Source organism: Abramis brama (assembly GCF_963993115.1).
Source record: "Abramis brama genome assembly, chromosome: 22".
Classification (NCBI taxonomy): domain Eukaryota; kingdom Metazoa; phylum Chordata; class Actinopteri; order Cypriniformes; family Leuciscidae; genus Abramis; species Abramis brama.
The window spans coordinates 17,981,881-18,002,542 of NC_139984.1; the positions used below are offsets into that span (position 1 = coordinate 17,981,881).

The 20,662-nt window shown below is 37.9% G+C and overlaps 1 protein-coding gene across 2 annotated transcripts in view; it reads right to left on the bottom strand.

Annotated features, from left to right (window-relative positions):
• Positions 1-20,662, bottom strand: part of phc2a (polyhomeotic homolog 2a) — a 42,030-nt gene that overhangs the window by 14,271 nt on the left and 7,097 nt on the right. Inside the window, exons 2-7 of one of the 2 annotated variants that reach the window (XM_084099920.1) lie at positions 11,991-12,207; positions 10,165-10,308; positions 4,528-4,605; positions 4,154-4,315; positions 3,033-3,101; positions 2,623-2,935 (exon numbers count right to left, since the gene is read on the bottom strand). In XM_084099920.1, the coding sequence (XP_083956046.1) occupies positions 2,623-2,935; positions 3,033-3,101; positions 4,154-4,315; positions 4,528-4,605; positions 10,165-10,308; positions 11,991-12,143 (919 nt within the window). In that variant the 5' untranslated portion in view covers positions 12,144-12,207. Of the gene's footprint in view, positions 1-2,622; positions 2,936-3,032; positions 3,168-4,153; positions 4,316-4,527; positions 4,606-10,164; positions 10,309-11,990; positions 12,208-20,662 lie in introns of both variants that reach the window. The other variant, XM_084099919.1, reaches the window with a different exon arrangement.

The window sequence follows — 20,662 nt, forward strand, 5'->3', positions numbered from 1 at the left end:
ACAATAACAAAGGCGTAGTTTGATGACGCAACATTTGCTAAGAATTATGGATCTTGTCGTCAACGTCAAGCCGACCAATCTAATAATGTTTATGGATGACTGAATACATCGATGCTTTTATCATGACTGTGATATGAAGCAGTTCGGGATTGCTAAGAGACAGCTATCAGCTCCACACGCGACGCGAGTCCCGCGGATATAAAAGGAATATGGACATTTCATTCTACCGAACTACACGCAAGTGCAGGATTACAACTCACAGGTCAGTTTATTAGACAAATTAAACTTGTGAGGTAAAGCAGCGCTGTTTCACTTGGTCTAACATTACATTAGCACACTAAACTGCATTTGAATGTGTTGAAATGTATGTGTTAGTTTGTCTGTATGAGACTATCAGTAAGCTAGATCAACATTAGAATAACATAGATCATATTCTAACATTTTATCATTGTTGAACTATATAACATTGATTAGTTTTATGTAAATGTGCTCACCTGTTTAATAAAGTACATGTAGGAGCGGTCGAAGTCTCGGACGTGGAGCTCTCGTTTATATACTGTCTATGGGAGCTCTCGGCATCTCGAAAACACCGCGCTGATATTGATTCTCGTTTTAGTTCTCCTTTTTTATCCAAAGTCTGCTTGCCATGGTCCATAATGTTTGAACGAAACAACAACAGCGTGCAGATAGACATTGCGAACTACAGTTGTCCACGTCTGTCGCCTTGGTTACTATCAGAGGGCTCTGGTTACCATGGCAGTACGAGCGGAAACCAGGGACAACGCGGATATGACGCCATTGGCGGCGACAAAACGGAAATAAAGAAACGTGCCGTGTCTTCGAATTCAATTAAAATTTCTCCTGGTTTGAAAGTTGTTGGAAACAGTCGGGATAATGTAAGTACACAACTAAAAAATATATAACATAAATATAGTGATTTTTGCTATTTTTAAAGCAAAAAAGTTACATATTGTGCCTTTAACTTAAGTGAGTGTTAGATGACGGCTAAGGTAATCTTAATGTAAAACTAGGAAAAAATAAGCATGTTCAAATAAGTATCCACTGTTGAACAATGCTGATTAATTTAATTTTAAAAGAAATCTCTAATACGTAACTGACAAAGCACCAATATAGTGTGCATCCATAGGTATAATGACTTAATAATTGCTTACCATTAACATATACCATACAGTAGCCTACTGAGAATGCAATTCAGTAATGTTAATAAATTGTTAATGTAGCCTATATTACTAAATGAATGGCAGATATTCAGGGATCACATTACCAGCATATCACTTTACTAGCATGTGGGGTAAATTGTGTCATTGAACCAAAAAAGCTGAACATCTGTCTCAGTGATAAGGATATCCTTTCAGAGAAGCCTGGCTTTGGAGGGTGCAAACAAATAGAGAATCCCACCAGCCACATATGCACACAAAGCCGGTGTGCTATAGTGAAACACTGCTCAAGACTGCTGCCACAGCAACCCGACACCCTGTTTAATGCTCAAGGCCAGATGTCCCTCTCACTTTAGCTTTTCTTGTTGCTTTGCTTTCACTCCTCCATTATTGAGACAATCTAGACGGTACACACTTTCACTGGATCCTCCCCTCACTGCTTGCACGTTAAGACCAGTGTTATTTTAGTATCACTAGCTTATTTCCATCCAAAGTTGCGAATTTAACTTATGCATAAAATTGGAAAATTACATAAAACAATTGTGAATAAAGCAGCGTTTCCATCCCATGTATAACACAACATTGTCACTTCCTCGGTAATTGGCACAAAATATCAACAATAAAAATGGAAATTGCTGCAATCGGGGAAGAAACTGTGGCTATTTTTTCCTCCATCATAAATTACTTGCGTCTCAGAGCGTGTAGACAGAACGCAATAATAGATCTGTCATGTTGTCTTGCGTTCGGATGCCTGGTTTTTGGGAATGGAATCATGTGAGACGCATCTGGGAGGGAATTAAACCAAATCATTTTGAAGACAGACTTTGGCTCAGGCATTTCAGATGATCAATCCAACATTTGAGATGAAATTGGTCTGTAGGTTAGTCCAATCACAAACACTGGCAAAGTCACGTGAGGTTTTTGTTGTGCATCGAGGGATTTGTTGGATAAATGTGTTTCCATCGTAGTTTATGAGCATGTCTTATTGGATACATACAAATACGCATACATTTTTACGGCATTTTAGAATTTATGCACATCTTGGCATTTCCATCTAGAGTTTTTTGTGTTTTTATGCAATATTATGTGCGTATAAAAGTTTTTAATAATACTTTGAATCAGTTTTTATATTTTCTGTTTTCAGTTTAATTTTAAAGTTTTTAGTAATTTTGTTATGTGTTTTTGTCATTTATATTAAAATTTAAAAATGTTGCATTTAAAATGTAAATGTCCTTTATTTTAGCTTTAGTTATCTTAGTAGATCCAAGTTGTCAAGAAATGTTGTCTTCCTAGCAGAAATAAAATACGTTTTTTTATATATATATTTTATTTAAGTTAAAATTCACTTTATTTCAAGTAACAAAAATGTTTTTAATGGCTCCAGTTTTAGTTAACTATAATAACCCTGGTTGAGACACACAGCATCCGGACAGCGATGGCCTACCTGTGCTGATGAGAGGATGGCCCGCCACTGAGGTCACATTGGGACACAAGTTCAGCTCCCGTGTTGTGAGGTCACTGGTTTTGTCGTTTTTTCCCACCGTCTCTAAGGGCGTTTCTGCAGGACATCCCTTTGCAGCAGCTCCCTGAGGGTTCGGCTCCGCTCCAGGACTCTTCAGTCGGGCCACCTGCTGGCTAGTCAAAGTAATCTGCGCTGACGCCCCGGGGGACTGTTTCACATTTAGGCTCTGTAACTGAGACTGAGAGAGGGAGGAAGTGAGCACCCCCTGCTGGCCACGGAGAGCCAAGTTCTGCACCTAAGCGGAGAGGGATAAAAGCGTTTTTGGTGTGGCAAAAAAAACATGATATTGGTATAGATGTACTTCAAGTCAGGCTGATGTATGTTAGGATTACCTGTCCACTGACGGGCGGCGTATTGATTGACTGAACTGTTGTGACTGAGGCAGTTGGGGTGAAGATAAGCTGAGGGGACAAAGGAACAGCTCGTCCTAGGCTCCTAGCTACTTGCACAAGATTAGTTTGCTGTGCCTGGAAATCACACCAAAAATGGTTGCTTTATCTGAATGTATGAGTCACATTTATATAACGAATACTAGGCTTTCAAATTTGACATCAGAGAAAGCACTTGAGCCATTTTCAGCTGTTTTAGTGCTGAAAGGACTTCATTTCGAATTCTGGCAAATCTCAAACAGCTCATTTACTGCTAATCAGTACCCAGCCAAAAAGAGAAAATAGAGTTTTCGAGAAAATAGAGTCGATGTGCCAGTGAAAATATAACATTTTGGTCACCATCCTGACACTTATTGGGTTTTTTGAAAGAGCTGCAGCTGTGTCATATTTAAAATCCAAGGCCAAATGAAAACGATGTTGTAAGATGGTAAGTATGAATACAACACACAGACACACCGACAAACACACACACACACACACACACACACACACACACACATAGGCAATACCAAAATGGCAATTATTTTTTCCATTTCAAGAAAAATACTATTTATTCATGAGGAAATCTTGGAGAAGAATATCCATTAGATGTGCATTTGACTGTGCTTATAACCAACACAGTGAGAGCTGCCATTAGGGAACTGAAATTATCCGTTTATACAGTATAGAATTAGAATTGGGACCACTCCACAATTCTACACAAAAACAAATCATGCTTACTTAATTAAAGGGTTAGTTCACCCAAAAATTTAAATTATTCCATAATTTGCTCACCCTCAAGTCGTATTCTAGGTGATACGACTTTCTTCTTTCAGCCAAACACAATCAGAGTTATATTAAAAAATATTATTGTTATAGTTATAGTTATATCCATCATCCTCCAAGAAAGTATGTCATATTGGAGCAAAAATGTAATAAAATAAAATAAAACAATGGGTTATGTTTAATCAAATAAAACGGGTTAAGTTTAATCTATGCTCATTATAATCAGCATTATGTAAAAACAAGTCTTTATTTAGAAAGCACATTTGTAATTGTGGTTGTGCGCGTGTAAGAGGATTTACCATCTGAGCTCGTAAATACATCTGTGCTTGGCTGGCGGTGAGTGTGGGTGTGGAGGAGTTTCCCAGCAGAACGGCCTGTTGGGAAATGCAGACTGGAACAGAGCTCCCATTCTGGGCTCGACTGATCAAATGAGCTGCCGCTGGGGATGTGGCCAGGTTTATCTGCTTCAACAAAGAAAAAATCTTAATCAGCATAATAAATCATTTTCTTAACCAAAGCCTTATGAATGATCACATTCAGCCAAAAGTTAAGGAAGCCACCAATATGCACATAAAAAAGTGGTTACATGTAAGTAATACCCACTGCCATTTTTTTTCTGTAGCACTGCAGACTTGTTGAGTGAGGTATCAATGTCAGCTTTAATAATACTTACAGTGGTTTGGGAGGCCACAGTCTGCTGGGATGTAGTGCCATTCAGATTACAGCTTTGTCTTCCTGCCACTATACTAGCCTATGGGGAATGAGTGAATGCCGGAGAGAAAGACTGGTAAAAGAGTCAAACCCAGCACTCATTAATCAATAACAACAACACTGAGCAAGAGAGAGAGAGAGAGAGGCAGAAAACAGATCCCTCGTTCCCACAGCCTGCCACTCAACACTACAACCACACAATACATTCAACTCTACTGTACTCCCCAAAGGAATTTCCATTCTGTGGATATCCAAATTAGGTTAATCTTTAAAAATACAAAAAGGTCATTATTTGTTTCCAAATAAATTATTTGTGCAGATGCAGGGTATCTATTCAGTGCACTCTCAGCATGTACCCATCAAGGGTCTTTCAGTGTTCAGCAGTAAAAAAAAAAAAAAAATGTATATATATATATATATATATATATAAACATGTTTTCTTGTAAATCTTGTTCAAATTGGTAATTATTTTATAGTTTTATAATTAGTGTTCTCAGTTTCACTTTCCATTTTTTTGCAATGTTCCTTTATTGCATAATAGTTTCGTAATGACATCCTCCTCCATTGCAAGAAATGCCTCTGGCCATTGCAAGAAATTCCACATCAATACTTGTCACAAGAGATGAATGACCCTGCACAATTCGTAAAGAGACATGTGTGATTTTCATTAGACCTCATGTGCTTTAATCCAATTTCTTTATCTTCAGTATTGTATTTTAACCACTACCTGACTATCTTCAGATACAGACAGTAAACCACTATCTGACACAAGCATGCACATTTATGTTGAGAAGTACTTATAGAGAGACAAAAAAAAACACTTGATCAAACATTAAGACAATAATTTGTATGTTAGACGGGAGAATTATTTCAAGTAAATATAATGTACCAGCATGAATTATGCATTGTCAATAAGCTTGATCAAGCATTTAAAGGATGCATATGTTGATGTACAGTGGGCTCAAAAAGCCTGATTCGAATTCTAATTTGAACCTGGAAATAAACAGAAAGATTTTGAAAACTAAAAGACACATTTGTGACACTGATCAATTGTACAGATGGTAGCAAGCTCTGGAATACAGATACAGTTTCGACTATTCCAGACGAAATACGAGCGTTTAGAGCGGACTTCAAAAATGATATGGGTGCATTTCGACTCTCACTTCGGGATGATATGCGGAATGAGCTGAACGAGCTTAGAGAAGAAATTAATCAGAAATTTAAAGACTTCTCAGGCGAACTGCAAACCACGAACAACAGGGTGAGGGAAGCAGAACAACGCGTCGCCGACATAGAAGAATGGAATGTATCGGCAAGTGACGCACTCCTTGAAGTGTTGGAGAGACAAGATGCTCTGCAAACAAAGTTAACCGACATAGAAGCTCGCTCTAGACGGAACAACCTCCGCATTTACGGAGTCCCGGAGGGATCCGAGGGAAGCAACCTATTAGAGTTTGTGACGAGGCTTTTAAAGTCGGAGCTTGGCCTGTTGTCCACGGAAACGGAGATTGGAATACAACGCTGCCACAGAGCACTCGCACCAAAGCCTCCTTGCGACGCACCACCCAGATCGCTGGTTCTTTGCTTCCAAGAGTTTAGAGTGAAAGAACAAGTACTGCACACAGCATGGAAAAAGAAAGAAGTTCGAGTCGAAGGAAAGAGGATATATTTCGACTCGGACTACCCTCCAGAGGTATTGAAAAAGAGGAAGGAATATGTGGGGATTTTAAAGGAGCTAAAATCCAATACAAGGGGATTCGATTCCAAACGCCATACCCAGCAAAGCTGAGAGTGTTCTTTGAAAATGGTACCCAAACCTACGAGAATGCAGCAGAGGCAGTTAAAGACTTGAAGAAGAAAGGATTCTCTTTTGATAACTTCAAGGAGCCTGAAGGAGCCCGTGTCACTCCGGGATCAACTGATGATAATATTGATGCGTGATATTCGCATAAAATCAACGGGAATTGATTGTCTGATTAGGATGTCTGCAGCAGGAGCCATAAACCTTTAAGACAGCACATTGTGACAGCGATATTGTGCAGTAACCCCCCCCCCCCCCCCTTTTTTTTTGTGAGCCTGCCTGAGTTGAATCTTTAAACCGGTTAAGTGGGGTCAGCTTAGAAATTGCCGGTGCAACGAATATATTAAGAGTATCTTCTTTTGCACTGAAGAGAGGCCCTTGACGGACACAAGGATTTCCTCTCAAACTGAGGATCTACTTTAAACCTCGGACTTGGAAGTCTTTATTTATTTTCATTTTATTTTACTGTTCTCTTTGTTATGATTGTTCGTACATTGTTCGCTCTGTTTATTAGGTTGTCATGGGAAATGTTACACAAAGTTATGCGAATTGAAACAAGTAAATGCATGGTCAGGAATATAAAATAATTACGCTTAATGTCAATGGGCTACATAATCCGATTAAAAGGAGTAGAATTATAGCAAAAATGAAACGAGAAAGAATACAGGTAATTTTTTGGCAAGATACCCATTTATCTCCACCAGAACATGAGAAACTAAAGAAACTGGGTTTTCAAAATACTTATTATTCATCCCATAAATCAGGACGAAGGAGGGGAGTGGCTATCTTGATTTCTAATGCAGTGAATTTTGAATTTAAGTCTGAAATTAAAGATAAAGAGGGAAGATATATTTTAGTTAAAGGTAAATTAGATAATAAAGAAGTAACGTTACGTAATGTTTATGCAACACCAGGAGACACTAAATCCCTTTTTAAGAAAATATTTGATTTAATAGCTACAGAATCCTATGGAACCCTTATATTTGGTGGGGATTTAAATGTGCAACTTCAGCCTGGACTGGATACAACTAATCCTTCCAAAAAGAAAAACTCAAATACTAAAATGGTTCAAAGAATGCTTAAAGAACTGGGTTTGATGGATATATGGAGAGAATTACACCCAAGGGAGAAACAATTGACATTTTTTATTCTGCAAGCCATTCTATGTACTCAAGAATTGATTATCTATTTATGTATAACTCAGATAGACATAAAATTAGAAATTGTAATATTGGTACTAGGGATGTATCAGATCACTCAGGGGTATACCTTACTCTACATTTAGATAATCAACAGAAAAATACACTTTGGAGTAGGGTTGCCAACCGTTCCGTATAATACGGAATCGTCCCGTATTTGACACATAAAAGTCTTGTTCCGTATTGAACTGATACGGAACGCACTTTGTTCCGTATTTTTGAGAATTCAGTGCAAATCCATGACAGACACATTATAGCTTCTAATATAGCCTATGTCAGACAGACTATGAACGAAGACATTTGTAGGCTATGACAAGAAAAAAAAACAACCCGACGGTGCGGTAGATACTAATTTGTCCCCCTGTTTGTCTATGATCAGCGTAGCGTTTTTAACATCTTGGAACATCATCAGAGAATGCCCTTTTAATTGGTCGTTTCAGTCATTGTGAGTCACGTATCGTAGCAACGATGACGACAAGTGACAACAGCGGGAAATGTAAAAATGATAGCCTTTATATTTCACATCTCTGTGGTTCAGTCTTGTATATTGATTAGGCCTACTTTGCTATTCTATAAATATATAGGCCTAATAAGTTGTATTATAATATGCTATAATGTATGAAATATATTTAGCCTATATAAATGTATCAATTAGTTTTCACAATATTCACCAGAAGTCATCATTTCAGGGGTTATTTTAAAAAAAAATCTTCCGTGGGGACCAGGCACGGCGTTAGTTTTCGGCGCACCCAAAACTAAAAAAAAAAAAAAAAAGCTCATAATTTGTACTAAAATAGTCTAAATGTTTAGTTTTAAAAACAATTTTAAAAAGCCCCAATCTGCATATAAGAAGACAATATGATTTCAATTGGAAATCTAAGTCAATAAAATATTTGGGGATAACTCTAACAAAAGATATATCGAAACTCTTTGAAAGTAATTATGGTCCTATCAATAAGGAGGTAAAATCTGATATTTCTAAGTGGACCCTGCTCCCATTAGATATGAGTAATCGAATAGAAATAATTAAAATGAACATGTTACCACGGATACTTTATCTTTTTCAATCTTTGCCTCTGGAAGTATTGCAAAAACAATTTAATGAATGGGATGGTATGATTTCAAGGTTTGTCTGGAATGGTAAAAAACCTAGAATAAAGTTTAAAACTTTGCAGTTGACAAAAGAAAAGGGAGGGAGAGCTCTACCATGTCTTCAAGACTATTATTATGCTGCTCAATTGAAACCCTTAGTAAGTTGGTGTATACCAAGCTATGAATCAAGATGGAAAACCCTAGAAGTTTCACAGGTAGATACACCTATACAGTCGATACTTGGAAATAAAAAACTAGCTGAACGGAGCTATAATAGATTGAGTACTTGGACGGTATTTTCACTGAGGGTATGGTTCAGAGTATTGAAGAAATTGCAATTAGAGGATCAAACTGGAGTTTTAAGTTGGATAGCATTTGACCCAGGTTTTGAGCCAGCTAGGGTAGATGAGAGATTTAAACAATGGGTTTGGAGGGGTATCACATCTTACTGTTCAGTCATCTCTAATGGGAAATTGCAGAGTTATCAGACACTTTCAAATACATTTGGACTAGAAAAGCAGGATTTTTATAGATATCTGCAGGTCAGAGATTATTTTAACAAAAAAATTAAAAGTACATTGCTGGAAGATCATAATTTAATTACAATATTCTCAAATGCATACACATTAAAAGATAACAATAAGCTGGTTTCTAGATTGTATGGAAGTATGCAAGCTTCCAAGAATCATTCATCAATATATATTAAACAAAAATGGGAGAAAGAGTCTGACTCACAAATAACAGATGAAGACTGGACAGACATATGTGTGATACAGGCAAATACCACAAACTCAAGATCCTGGAGGGAATTTGGATGGAAGAATTTAGTAAGATTTTTTATAACTCCCAAATTAACAGCACTTCATACAGGCTCACAGAGCCGTGGCTTTTGCTGGAGGCAATGTGAAACCCCGATGGCTAATCACTATCATATTTTCTATCATAAAAATAAAATTGTTTTGGAAAGGAGGTAGTGGCAGAGATTGGGAAAATATTGGGAGTAGAGGTTGATTTTTCGTTCACTACTATATATTTAGGTAAAATACCAGGAAATGTTTTAGACAAGGATAAATATTTATTAAAAATATTGTTAGCAAGCAGTAGGAAAGCAATAACCCGTAAATGGCTGCAGGTTGACCCCCCAACTAAGGACCAATGGCTAGGGATCGTGAACGAAATATACAGTATGGAGAGACTTACATTTATATTAAGGCTCAAATTTGACAAATGTAACAAGTTGTGGGAAAAATGGATTATGTATGTAAACCATTGAGGAAAGTGTGATATTGTATATCAAGATGTTGGAATTATTTTGTGATACTGTCTGATATTGTAGCATCCATGATAACTTTGTGTTCTTTGTTCCAATAAAAAAAAAGAAAACATGCTCATTTGGTTTTAGACAAACTGATGGAGTTCATGCAGCTCGGGTGCAGCTGTTATGAAAGCAAATATTTTGTAATGGCTTTTGGGGCCCACTGTGTATGTCTATGGCATATATGCCCACCTGCTGCACTGCAGCCAGACTCAGGTGCTGTTGCTGTAGTGCTGCGGTCTGAAGCATGAGGTGTTGTTGTTGAGCTGCATACATCTGCTGTAGATACTGAGCTGCCGCTGAGCTGGGCTGCCTGTTCAAGGCCTGCTGGATGACCTGAGTAAGATGAGATGGGATGGTATGATTAAATCAACATGTGAATAATATTCTTTCCCAGTCTTCTAAGTCCTCTAGAGGGCGCATATTATTTATGATGTATTTTACACCACAGAGGTGTAAAGAAAAACACTTCTCATTGTATCATGTGCAACCAGCAGAAAGAACGACTGTAGCGTCCCGTTTGTAATCACAGAGGGTCACAGCACGGCTGCATGCCTGAGTCATGACATGGCATGTGGGGTCACCGCCATCCATCACAGCAGCCTGACAGCATGACTACATTCCCTTCAGAGCTAAAGTTTTCCACCTAACATGATCTGTACACACTGTCTTCAGGACAATCAATCTGAGAATGAACTCTGGATAAAAGCGGCTGCTAAACAAATAAATGAAACATGGTAAAATTAAGATGAACTAAGATTGATAAATGCTGCAGAAGTATTGTTCACTGTAAGTTCATGTTCATTAATGTAGTTAATAGTTCACCCAAAAATGAAAATGTACTCACCCTTATGTTGTTCCAAACCTGTATGAATTTCTTTCTTCTGTTGAACACAAATAAGTTATTGTGAAGAATGTCAGTAACCAAACAGTTGATAGACCCCATTGACTTCCATAGTATTTTTCTTCATACTATGGAAGTCAATGGGGCCCATCAACTGTTTGATTACCCATATTCTTCAAAACATCTTATTTTGTGTTCAGCAGAAGAAATTCATACAGGTTTGGAACAACTTGAGGGTGAGTAAATGATGACAACATTTTCATTTTGGGATGAACTACATTAGTTTAACTTTATTAACCTTAATAATCTTAGTTAATCTTAATTTTAACATTTACTAAAATGTCTAAAATCAAAAGTTGTATCTGTTAAAATTAGTTAATGCACTTTGAACTAACATGAACAATTGTTTTTCTATTAACTAACATTCACAAAAATGAATAAATGCTGTAAAATATATTGCTCAACACTGTATATATTATAATAATTTCTGCAGTGTAGTTAAGGGAGGAGCTTAATTTTAACTTGCTCAAGAAATAAGCACTATGCAGTTTTATCCCTTAAAACAGATTGGAGATAGATATTCTTAAAACAAATCAAAAAAAGAAAAAAGTTTACTTTCTTATTAAAAAAGCAAGCTTACATGTCTCACAGTCTCTTATAAAATATCAACATGTTTAACAATGTACGTACCGCCAAAACAAAATTGATTTATCCCTATGAGGGACCACATGTTGAGCTCTCTTAAATCCAGCTCAGTGTGATCAGTGGTACCCATAGACTGTAAAAGGTGGTACCCCCCCATACTACCATTCAAATTTAGCTGACAGAGGTCCTGTTATCTGCAGCCAATCACTGCTGGTCAGCTGTGGACTCACTCTAATGCATAGAGTTTTGCATTATCACTGAGCATATTCAATGATACTGGAGAATAAGTCTTTATATTGCACTAAAATTGTTATATCTGTTAAAATAATACTGTGTTAATAAAAAAACATCACTGAATACAGATGTGACAAAAGAAGAGCACCACATTAATGATGAATGAGACCCTCAAGATTGATTGATTATATACGTGGTTGCTGCACATAGCCTGTAGATGGCGCTAGAGGATAATGCAAATTTATGGGGAATATGAAGTTGCAATAGACTGACTGTGATTGAGATTTCTTTGTACCTGAACGGTCTGTCTGTCCGTGATTCCTCCATAGACTGATATCTGAGGCACAGCCTGCTGTCTGCCGGAGGAGTTTGATATGGTGGAGGCTGAGGTGGTGCTGGGGATGGTGACACTGGCACTGGAGGCCACGCTGCCCTGCTCCTTCTCCATAAGGAGCCTCCGCCTGCCTGTGTCCGATCCACGGCTACTGTCGATCCTTCACTCTCCCCTCCAGCTGAGAAAGACAGAACAGCAACAATGCTGAAAGCCATTCTTGTAAAACACCCATACTGTACACAGATCTCTCTCTTTCTGGATGTAGTCCAACTGTGGACTCAGATCAATATGCCAATGACATATTCATACAGTCAGTGTTTGGGATTGACATCCATATATAATAACAGACAGGGGCGAAGCAGCCATTTTTAAAGTGGGTGGACACAGCTGTCAGTCGATATGACCATCAAGAGCAAAACAATGATACATTCATAAATCAGGGAAAAGCACAGCACTGGTAAAACTCACCATGGTAACAGATATCTAGACGGGCTTTACTATTTTCCAGCCATTTAAAAATTAGGCTAATAAACATTAACATTTAATGAAATGTGGTCTATCTAACAGTAGCCAAGTATTCAGGATAAAAATACTACAGAAATTGAATAATCAAATGTAAAATCAAGCATAATCTTCACTGTATGAATTCACTCAGGAACAGTGACAGGTTTTCTCTTTTCTTTTGTGGTTTGATTCATATTAAAGGTATAGTTCACCCTAAAATGAAAATGAAGTCATGATTTAGCCTACTCACCCTGGTGTTGTTCTAATGCAGTATGCCATTCTCTCATTTTTTGGACCACAAAAGGAGAAATAAAAAAAGGTTGCGCTTGCGTTCATCCATATAATGGCAGTGAATAGCGACAGAGCTTTAAAAAAACACAAGTATCACAGAATGATCCCATGCAACACGTGTCGTATATCCCACGTTTTCTGGGGGTGTACAATAGAGTTTGTTAAGAAAATAGAACAAAAAAGATGCAATTTAATGTAGCCCATTATTTAGAGAAAATCCTGACCTTGGCCGTTGGTCTTCTGTGCACGGCTGCTTACTGGCTTGGCTGATTAACGCCGCAGTTCACTCCGACTCGCCCAGAAAAAGCACATAAGTTGTGAGAAATCAATGAGTCAGAGTGAACTTAGCATCTTACTGAACGTGCACGTCACACAGCTGTGCACAGAAGACTAACTGGTCAGGTCAGGATTTTATTAATAATAGCCTACATAAAATCAATTTTTTTATTTTTTTTTTAAACCCAAACATACACCATATTACCAAACCCATATACATCACGGAATATACATCACATGTAACTTCAGACTATTCTGTGATACTTTTACTTCTTTTTAAAAAGGTTTAATGCTGCTCTATTTGATTCACTGCTATTATTTGGACGAGTGTGAATGGAACATTTTTAAAAAAATTCTCCTTTTCTGTCTCGAAAAAGAAAGGGCATACGGCAATAGAACAACATCAGGTAAATGATGATTGATGACTAAATTTTCATTTTAGGGGTGAACTAACCCTTTAAAGGGGACATATCATGCCAAATGCACTTTTTTAGCCCTTAAATGCATTTTGTTGTATATTTGGAGTGTTTAGAAGTACAGAAAATATGAAATTATTCTCTTCAGGTGCTTCGTTGATATCTTTATATTCTGTTTTGGTCATATTTTTCAACCTGTTCTGATTTTTCTGTTATCTATGACGTTTTTTGAACTATTACGTCACAATATTTGCAGCGGAACTGCCAAATAAGGACACTGACTTCCGGCCCGCCACTTCGAGCAATCCGCCATTTTTATTTCTCGCTGCAATTTTGTAGTCCAAGCTAAAGGATGCAGAAGTTACGAGAGGGTAAGTTAAAATGTTCGGTTGTTGGATGTAGTAACCCACACGCTTCATTACACCGTTTAATGTAGATGAACTGCCGCGCTTGTTACAGGGCACATGTTTAACTGAAAGAACGAGCAGAGAGAGAGACCCGGTCGCGCGCGCGCTCACTCTCTCTCTTCAGAGCCAGGCGAAATTGTAAACAAGACTTCACCGTCTCCAAACTAGACGCTGTCTTGCTCTCTCTCCCTCGCACATATTAATCAAAATAAATCGACACGGTGGTAAAAGGTCGGAAGACCAAAGTTTCATGTGTAAATACAGTACACACCATTGCGATAACGTTACATCCATATGAAGACGTTGTTCTGCAGGTTCGTCGTCTTCATTTTCATCTCGCTCCGGCTCCGACTCTGGCTCGAACATGTAAGGCTGGCTGGACAAGTCTTCCGTTGTTGACATTTTGTTAATAACGTGTGAATAAAAAGTTTCTGTGCCGCTAGATAATCGTATCTCTGCTATCAAACTACAAAAATGGCCGAACGGGGTGGAGTTGAACCGAGTGTGGGCGGGGTATGAAGTGTCTCAATTGTATTTAAAGAGACCGCACCAAATCGAGTTGCTCTCAGACGCACATCAGAAAAGGGGTAGAAAAGGGGCCTGTGGAGCTATAATAATGAGGAATTCAGACCCAAGCATTGCAGTTCCGCTTTATATAGACTACAAATGTATGATTTATATGTAAAAAGGAACAATTTAAAAGCATGATATGTCTCCTTTAAGGACATAGACAGCAGCAGGTTTATTAGGCTGCTGTCACTTTAAGACCTAATGCATTAATCCAATATTATATTGATTTTCTCCAAACTGTTTACCTTCATTTAAGGCACAATAAGCCCAGATGAGAATTTTTGACATAATTGTGTATTTGACCGTTCAAGTGCACTGAATTAAAAAATACTGTATATTGATGTGCACATAATTTTTTAACTGCAACATTCTGTAAAAAAAAAGAAAGAATTTTTAACATCATTACCTATCCTCTTTATCAGTCCAACGTGTCAATAACTTTAAGTAGCTTACTGTTCTGTAAGAGATAACAGCCTAGCTTTCCTACACACCACAGTTAAGATAGAACATAGTAGTAATGAACTATAATGTAAAATTCCCAGCCTGCCAAATAAAAAATGACAACGAATACGAACAAAACAATGACACTCACTTGTTGTGATAGGCTAAATGTTAGTTCTCGCGATAGCCGCAAATATATAAAATTTTAATGAACTGTTTTTGAGTGCAGCATTTTGACCACAATACTACGGTGGCCGAGAAGGGTCACAACACAAACAAACGCCACAACAACTACATATTCAGAAAACAACTTCGTCGATTTCACATCACGTACGCTGTAAATATTCACAGCACGAGCAAATAGGGAAACAAACTGCAAACTGCAAAGACACAATGGAAATGTTTCCAGGGGGGCCATAATCAGTGACGGCTACAAGAGGTAAGTGTTTCTCTTTTATTATGACAGACTTGTCGATGTGCTCTGATACCGAAGTGGTTTGCAGCACAAAACGGACAGAACATTTCAATCTGAAAACTGTTTGATTCTATTTTGACAAAATGTATTAAAAATGAAACGCTATAATCTTAAATCAACCAAGTGAATTCAGGCACCACCACATTATAATGTACAGTGTGAGAAATGGGCATTCATTTTGAGATTTGCTAAAGATTACACTTAACAGTATTAATAAATTAATGATTTTACAGATTAAGTGAAGTATCAGATGATGGCACAGGTCATCTAAATTAAAAAATATGGGAAATGATGAGCATGATCATTTGTTTCACAAGCTACTTTCAAAGCTACGAACAGCTTCACTCAGACTACCTGCAAATAACTCAGCTCTCCGCTACCCTGAGGGGAGATCAGCGTTGAATCAATCACAGACTCTCACCTGTTTCTAATAAACTTTAGTGGATTGCTGTGTTAAACATCCTGCAATAAATATCCATGTTACTCTCACAGTAAGTCCCATCTGACAGGATCACGATTTAATCCGTGCAGACAGGTCCTTTTCACCACTAAATACTCATATTTTGAATTCTCACTGAAAGTGACAGCTTAGTTTGTTGGTTTGATTTTGCAGTTCTTGGCTGCCTAACTGTAACACCTCTCAGAATTGCAGGCCTCAGTTCTTTTATGATCCACATGCCCACTCCAGCTCCTGAAGCTGTGAAGACTGAATGGCTGGAACAACATAACGCAGTCATGACGTCATCGGCACCAGCGGCAGCTTTGATCCATCTTGGGGATCTTATGGACCATGAGATCCCCAGATGTATCAACAGGCTGATCTCTGCTGAAAGTATAATTAATGCTTTGATTTCCACTCAGGTAAAACTGTTTTTGTGTCTTTGGAATGCATTTGATAACGCCACACTTGAAATGGTGATTTTCTAATTTAGGTGTAGTCAAGCATGTGACAAGCCAGTTATATGCCTAAAGCAAATCTGCACTTGAAATGACAGAAAGATTACATTCTCAGAACTATGGCCAATGTTCTGTAAAGGTTCTCTCAAAGTTACAGACAAAACATTATTGCAGTAAGTTCTTTCGGTGTTAACAGGTTAAACAATATTTACATTGTGTTTTAGTGTATGGTTAATGAATCACCTGGAGCAAAAGACTAAAAGTCTTTCATTTTCAATTTAGTTGTTCAGTCATAGTAAATGGACCCCCAATCCACCCTTTATATTCACCTTATTTTAATTTATTCAATGCTCTAAATAACTTATGAAAACATTATTTCAGAAAGTTCTGTGAATGTTAAACATTTTGAAAAACATTCTTTAACATACCTAAAACATTAAGGAGGAAAAATGAATGATCGTTCGTAAATAATGTTGTCATAACTTAATGGGAATTTTAGGAAAACACTCACACAGAATGCATTTTGCATTTAAAAACGCAAGGAAAAGAAAAAATCTGTCCCAAGGTCTCTTTTTTTTTTAAAGTTGAACTACTTTAATTTTTGTAACGCCATGTCATGCGTGAGTCACAACAAAAGATGCGCGAAACGAGCGCAGCCACCAAAGATGTCCGCCTAGAGCATGTTTACATAGACAAACGATGTGAAATCAGCATAGTGCAATGCAAAAATACGTTTTGTGTGAACCGCCCCCTTTCAACATAGAATTGTTTGCTGAACATTCCACGAACATTTTAACTGCAGCTGATTTATTAACTCGTGGATTTAGATAATAAAACTGTTAGGAGGGAACTAAAAAAAACAAACAGTAAAAACAGTTCACAAGCCAAAACCGAATCAGTTGCACTGTACTCACTCAGATAGTCTGACAGCTTCCACCATAACTTGTGACAGGATACAACTAGCGGCGAGGAGAATCCAACCTCTGACTCTTCTCTGGACCAGAACTCCTCCCATCACAGATGACTGGGACCCAATAATGTCATTAAACAAACACACATCAAAGGCTGCTGTAGGGGAAATGAGGTGGGGTTTTCTTTTTGGGGGCTGGGAGGACACTTGTTGGTCAAAATAAACCCAGCCTCACTTCCTTTACTCAGCCGAGGAACAGCTAGACCAATAGCGAGGCTGCTGATACACTACGACCAAATGGGAGATATCCTCTTCTGTAGAGCAATACACCTGCTGTTATATGTCTAACACGTTCAGAAGGCCCTAAAATCTCACATTTTGATTTTTTGCGCGTTCGTTTGGGTGTACATTAAGAGAAAAAAGTACCACAGCGATATTTTCTATTATGACTCTACTGATGATATAGAAGTCATCAGAATACATTTGTGGAATTTGTTTGATCCCACTTAACCTTCCATTAGATGTGGAATCTTTCAAGGACGTATAAAAGCTTAATACACTCCATTCTCCATTACCTTGAAAGAGAGACTCGTCCTCTCTTTGTCATTCTCCCCCCCTCTCCATCTCCTCTCCTCTAATTATTTCACTGGCTAACAGCAAACTACACATTATTCTACTCAATTTGCTCTCTAGACCGCATTAGAGCCCTCCTCACCATACACCTCTGCAGCTAACCGAACGTCCAGTGCCATCATCAGCCGAGTAACCTGCCCACAAAACCCTTTCACATCCAGACAGCAAATTGAGTTACACTCAGTGAAGACAAAAGTGCTTTTGGTGCAGCAACCAGGATGAGATCTGCACAGAGCAATACAATAGGATTAGTACGGGCGAGCCGGAGCCGTAAAAACGAAAGTTAGTCCGAGGCGTTCAGGTAGAGATGAGATATCAGCACAATGCAGAGGCCACATCAAACAACCACGGCTAACCTTCAGGGTAAATGACTGCAGGATAAGACACTCAATCTGTGCCTGTCTGGACAGGCCACAGCCAGGTTAAACCAGTCTGCTATGATCACAGCAACGCAGCCATCAAAAGATAAGCTAAAACCAGTTGTGCGTCTTCTCATGCCATAAAATGACAGCTTGACTGAAGAGAACTGATTAATGGGTGGTCACTGTTCTGAATGCTGCACATTTGTGTGTTCATGTCATGCAGTGTGAGACGTTCTATACTTGTATTTAAAACTGCATTTTGCAATGCATTATGCATGCAGCTTTTATGAACTAATTGAGAGACAAGGTGATTAAAAAACTTTTTTCTATCTTACAACTACTCATTTATCCAGTGTAATATTAGTTAGTATAAAATGAAATTTAAAAAATATGTATGTATGCATATAGCTGTTATTGGTTTTGGCAATTGGGGTTCATTCATGATACCTAATGCATTAAATATATTAACAGATTGAAATGTAGAGTTACCATTTTTGTGTAATATTATTTTTATTATATTGTTTGTAATATTTTGAATTGATAAACCAAAGTGGTAAGATTTATTATTATTATAATGGTTATTTACATTATATGGTCCAAACTGTCTATGTTTTGTAAAATTAGACCTGAAATTAGCATGTCATGCTCACCACACTGCTAGTTAAACTAACAGTCTCTCAGGAGGATATTAGCTTCATCACAGGATGCTTGCTGTCAGTTTTGACACCTTTGGCCAAATGTGAGTAAACAGTAAAGCAATTAGAAGCTCCTGCCGTTAATGGATATGTCAGACGTAGTGTCCAGATCCGACACTCCGGAGATTAATTCTGTCAGATTCAATGATGAATACTTGCTCTGCAGCACAACAGCGTATATCACTCAGAAAGATTTCACTGCTGCGAAAGACTATGACAAGACATGTTTGCTTAACAGTGTGCCTGTTGAGCATATATCAATGCTTGTCGTAAATCAGAGACCGGGAGCGTTGGAAAAGAGAACACACCTCCAGCTCGTGCGAGTCAGAAACAAGAAACGTTCAGTAACCATCTTCATTTAACTCAGAGACATGCAATGATTCAACAGAGCTGTACTTCAACTGAAGTTCTCCTTCTCTTCCAACCGCAAAATAGTTCAAAGTGAGAAATGTATCTTAACCTTGACAAGCCATTGTTCTGTCCTGCCAGAACTCTCTTCTCTGGTATCCATCATTCTCCACACATTAGCACATTCCCTCTTTGTGGCAACAGGAGATTTGTGGCCCTCATTTCCTTAAGATCCACCATAAAACTGCTGGCTTTGTCTGCAAGGGCCACATGAACCGAGAAAGCATGAAATATGACCCCCAGTCGCCTTGGTATCAGTGTGAAGAGCCCGACAGAGGGGGGGCTTCTCTGTCTGGCTGCTATCACAAGTGTTTTTTGAGGTTCTGTAGTTTGCATGATATGCGTTGACAATGTCAGAAAGGGATTTGAACATAGAAGCCAGACAGAATTTTGCACATGCAAATATCCAGGACGGCCAAAAAAATCAGGGTGGCTCTATGTAAATGGAAGTGTAAATGAATATACAGACCGCGTGTTTGCATATTAAAATAGTCCGGTTTAAATATAGAGCTACCTTGTTTTTAGCGACCAAACGGGAATGCCAACTATGTGTAATTTCACAATGAACTGGGATTCTGTGCATTCAAAGCTATCATTTAAAATGGTGCAATTAACATATAAATTAGGTGTTTACAGCACCAGATAAATTGAAACGGTAGCATGGTTTTGGCCATTTTGCTGTTGCTTTATTCAGCCGACTGCTCACAAACTGGATGTGTATCATTTCTGATTATCAGGTGGAGTCCAAGCGTGAAATAACCTAAATTTGAACATCAGTAAAGCATTTCCAAAGCACACAATCATTTGCACCATCTCATTATTGTCTCAATCAAAATTATAATACCTTCAGTTGCACAAAACCACTTTAAAACATTTAAACAGCACTCTTGGGAGGCATGTGCTGTTCCTTAGGAATCTGAAAATAAGGAGTCTAATAGCTGACTGAAGCCCATTAAATTCTGGCTTTTCCTAGGATTGTGAGGTGACCGTTTAATCAGTGTAAAAATATAAAAATGCTGCTGATACCGAAATTAACAAAAGTTTTGTCTTTGAAAGGGATAGTTCACCCAGAATCATTATTTAGTCTTCATGTTGTTCCAAACCTACCTTTCTTTTCTAGAACACAATAGGGAGTCAATCTCCAAAAAGAACAAAAAGCCTTTCATAAAATTAGTCCATAAAATTGGTATGCTATGTATCCTTTAATAGATTTGAGAGAGGAATTTAATACATTTTACTGAAAATCGTGCCTTAAAATGATTAACTATGGTCACCATTCACTTTTAGTGTATGAAAAAAAAATGTGTTGCTATTAATATCTGTTTTTGTGTATAAAAAAAAAAATCAT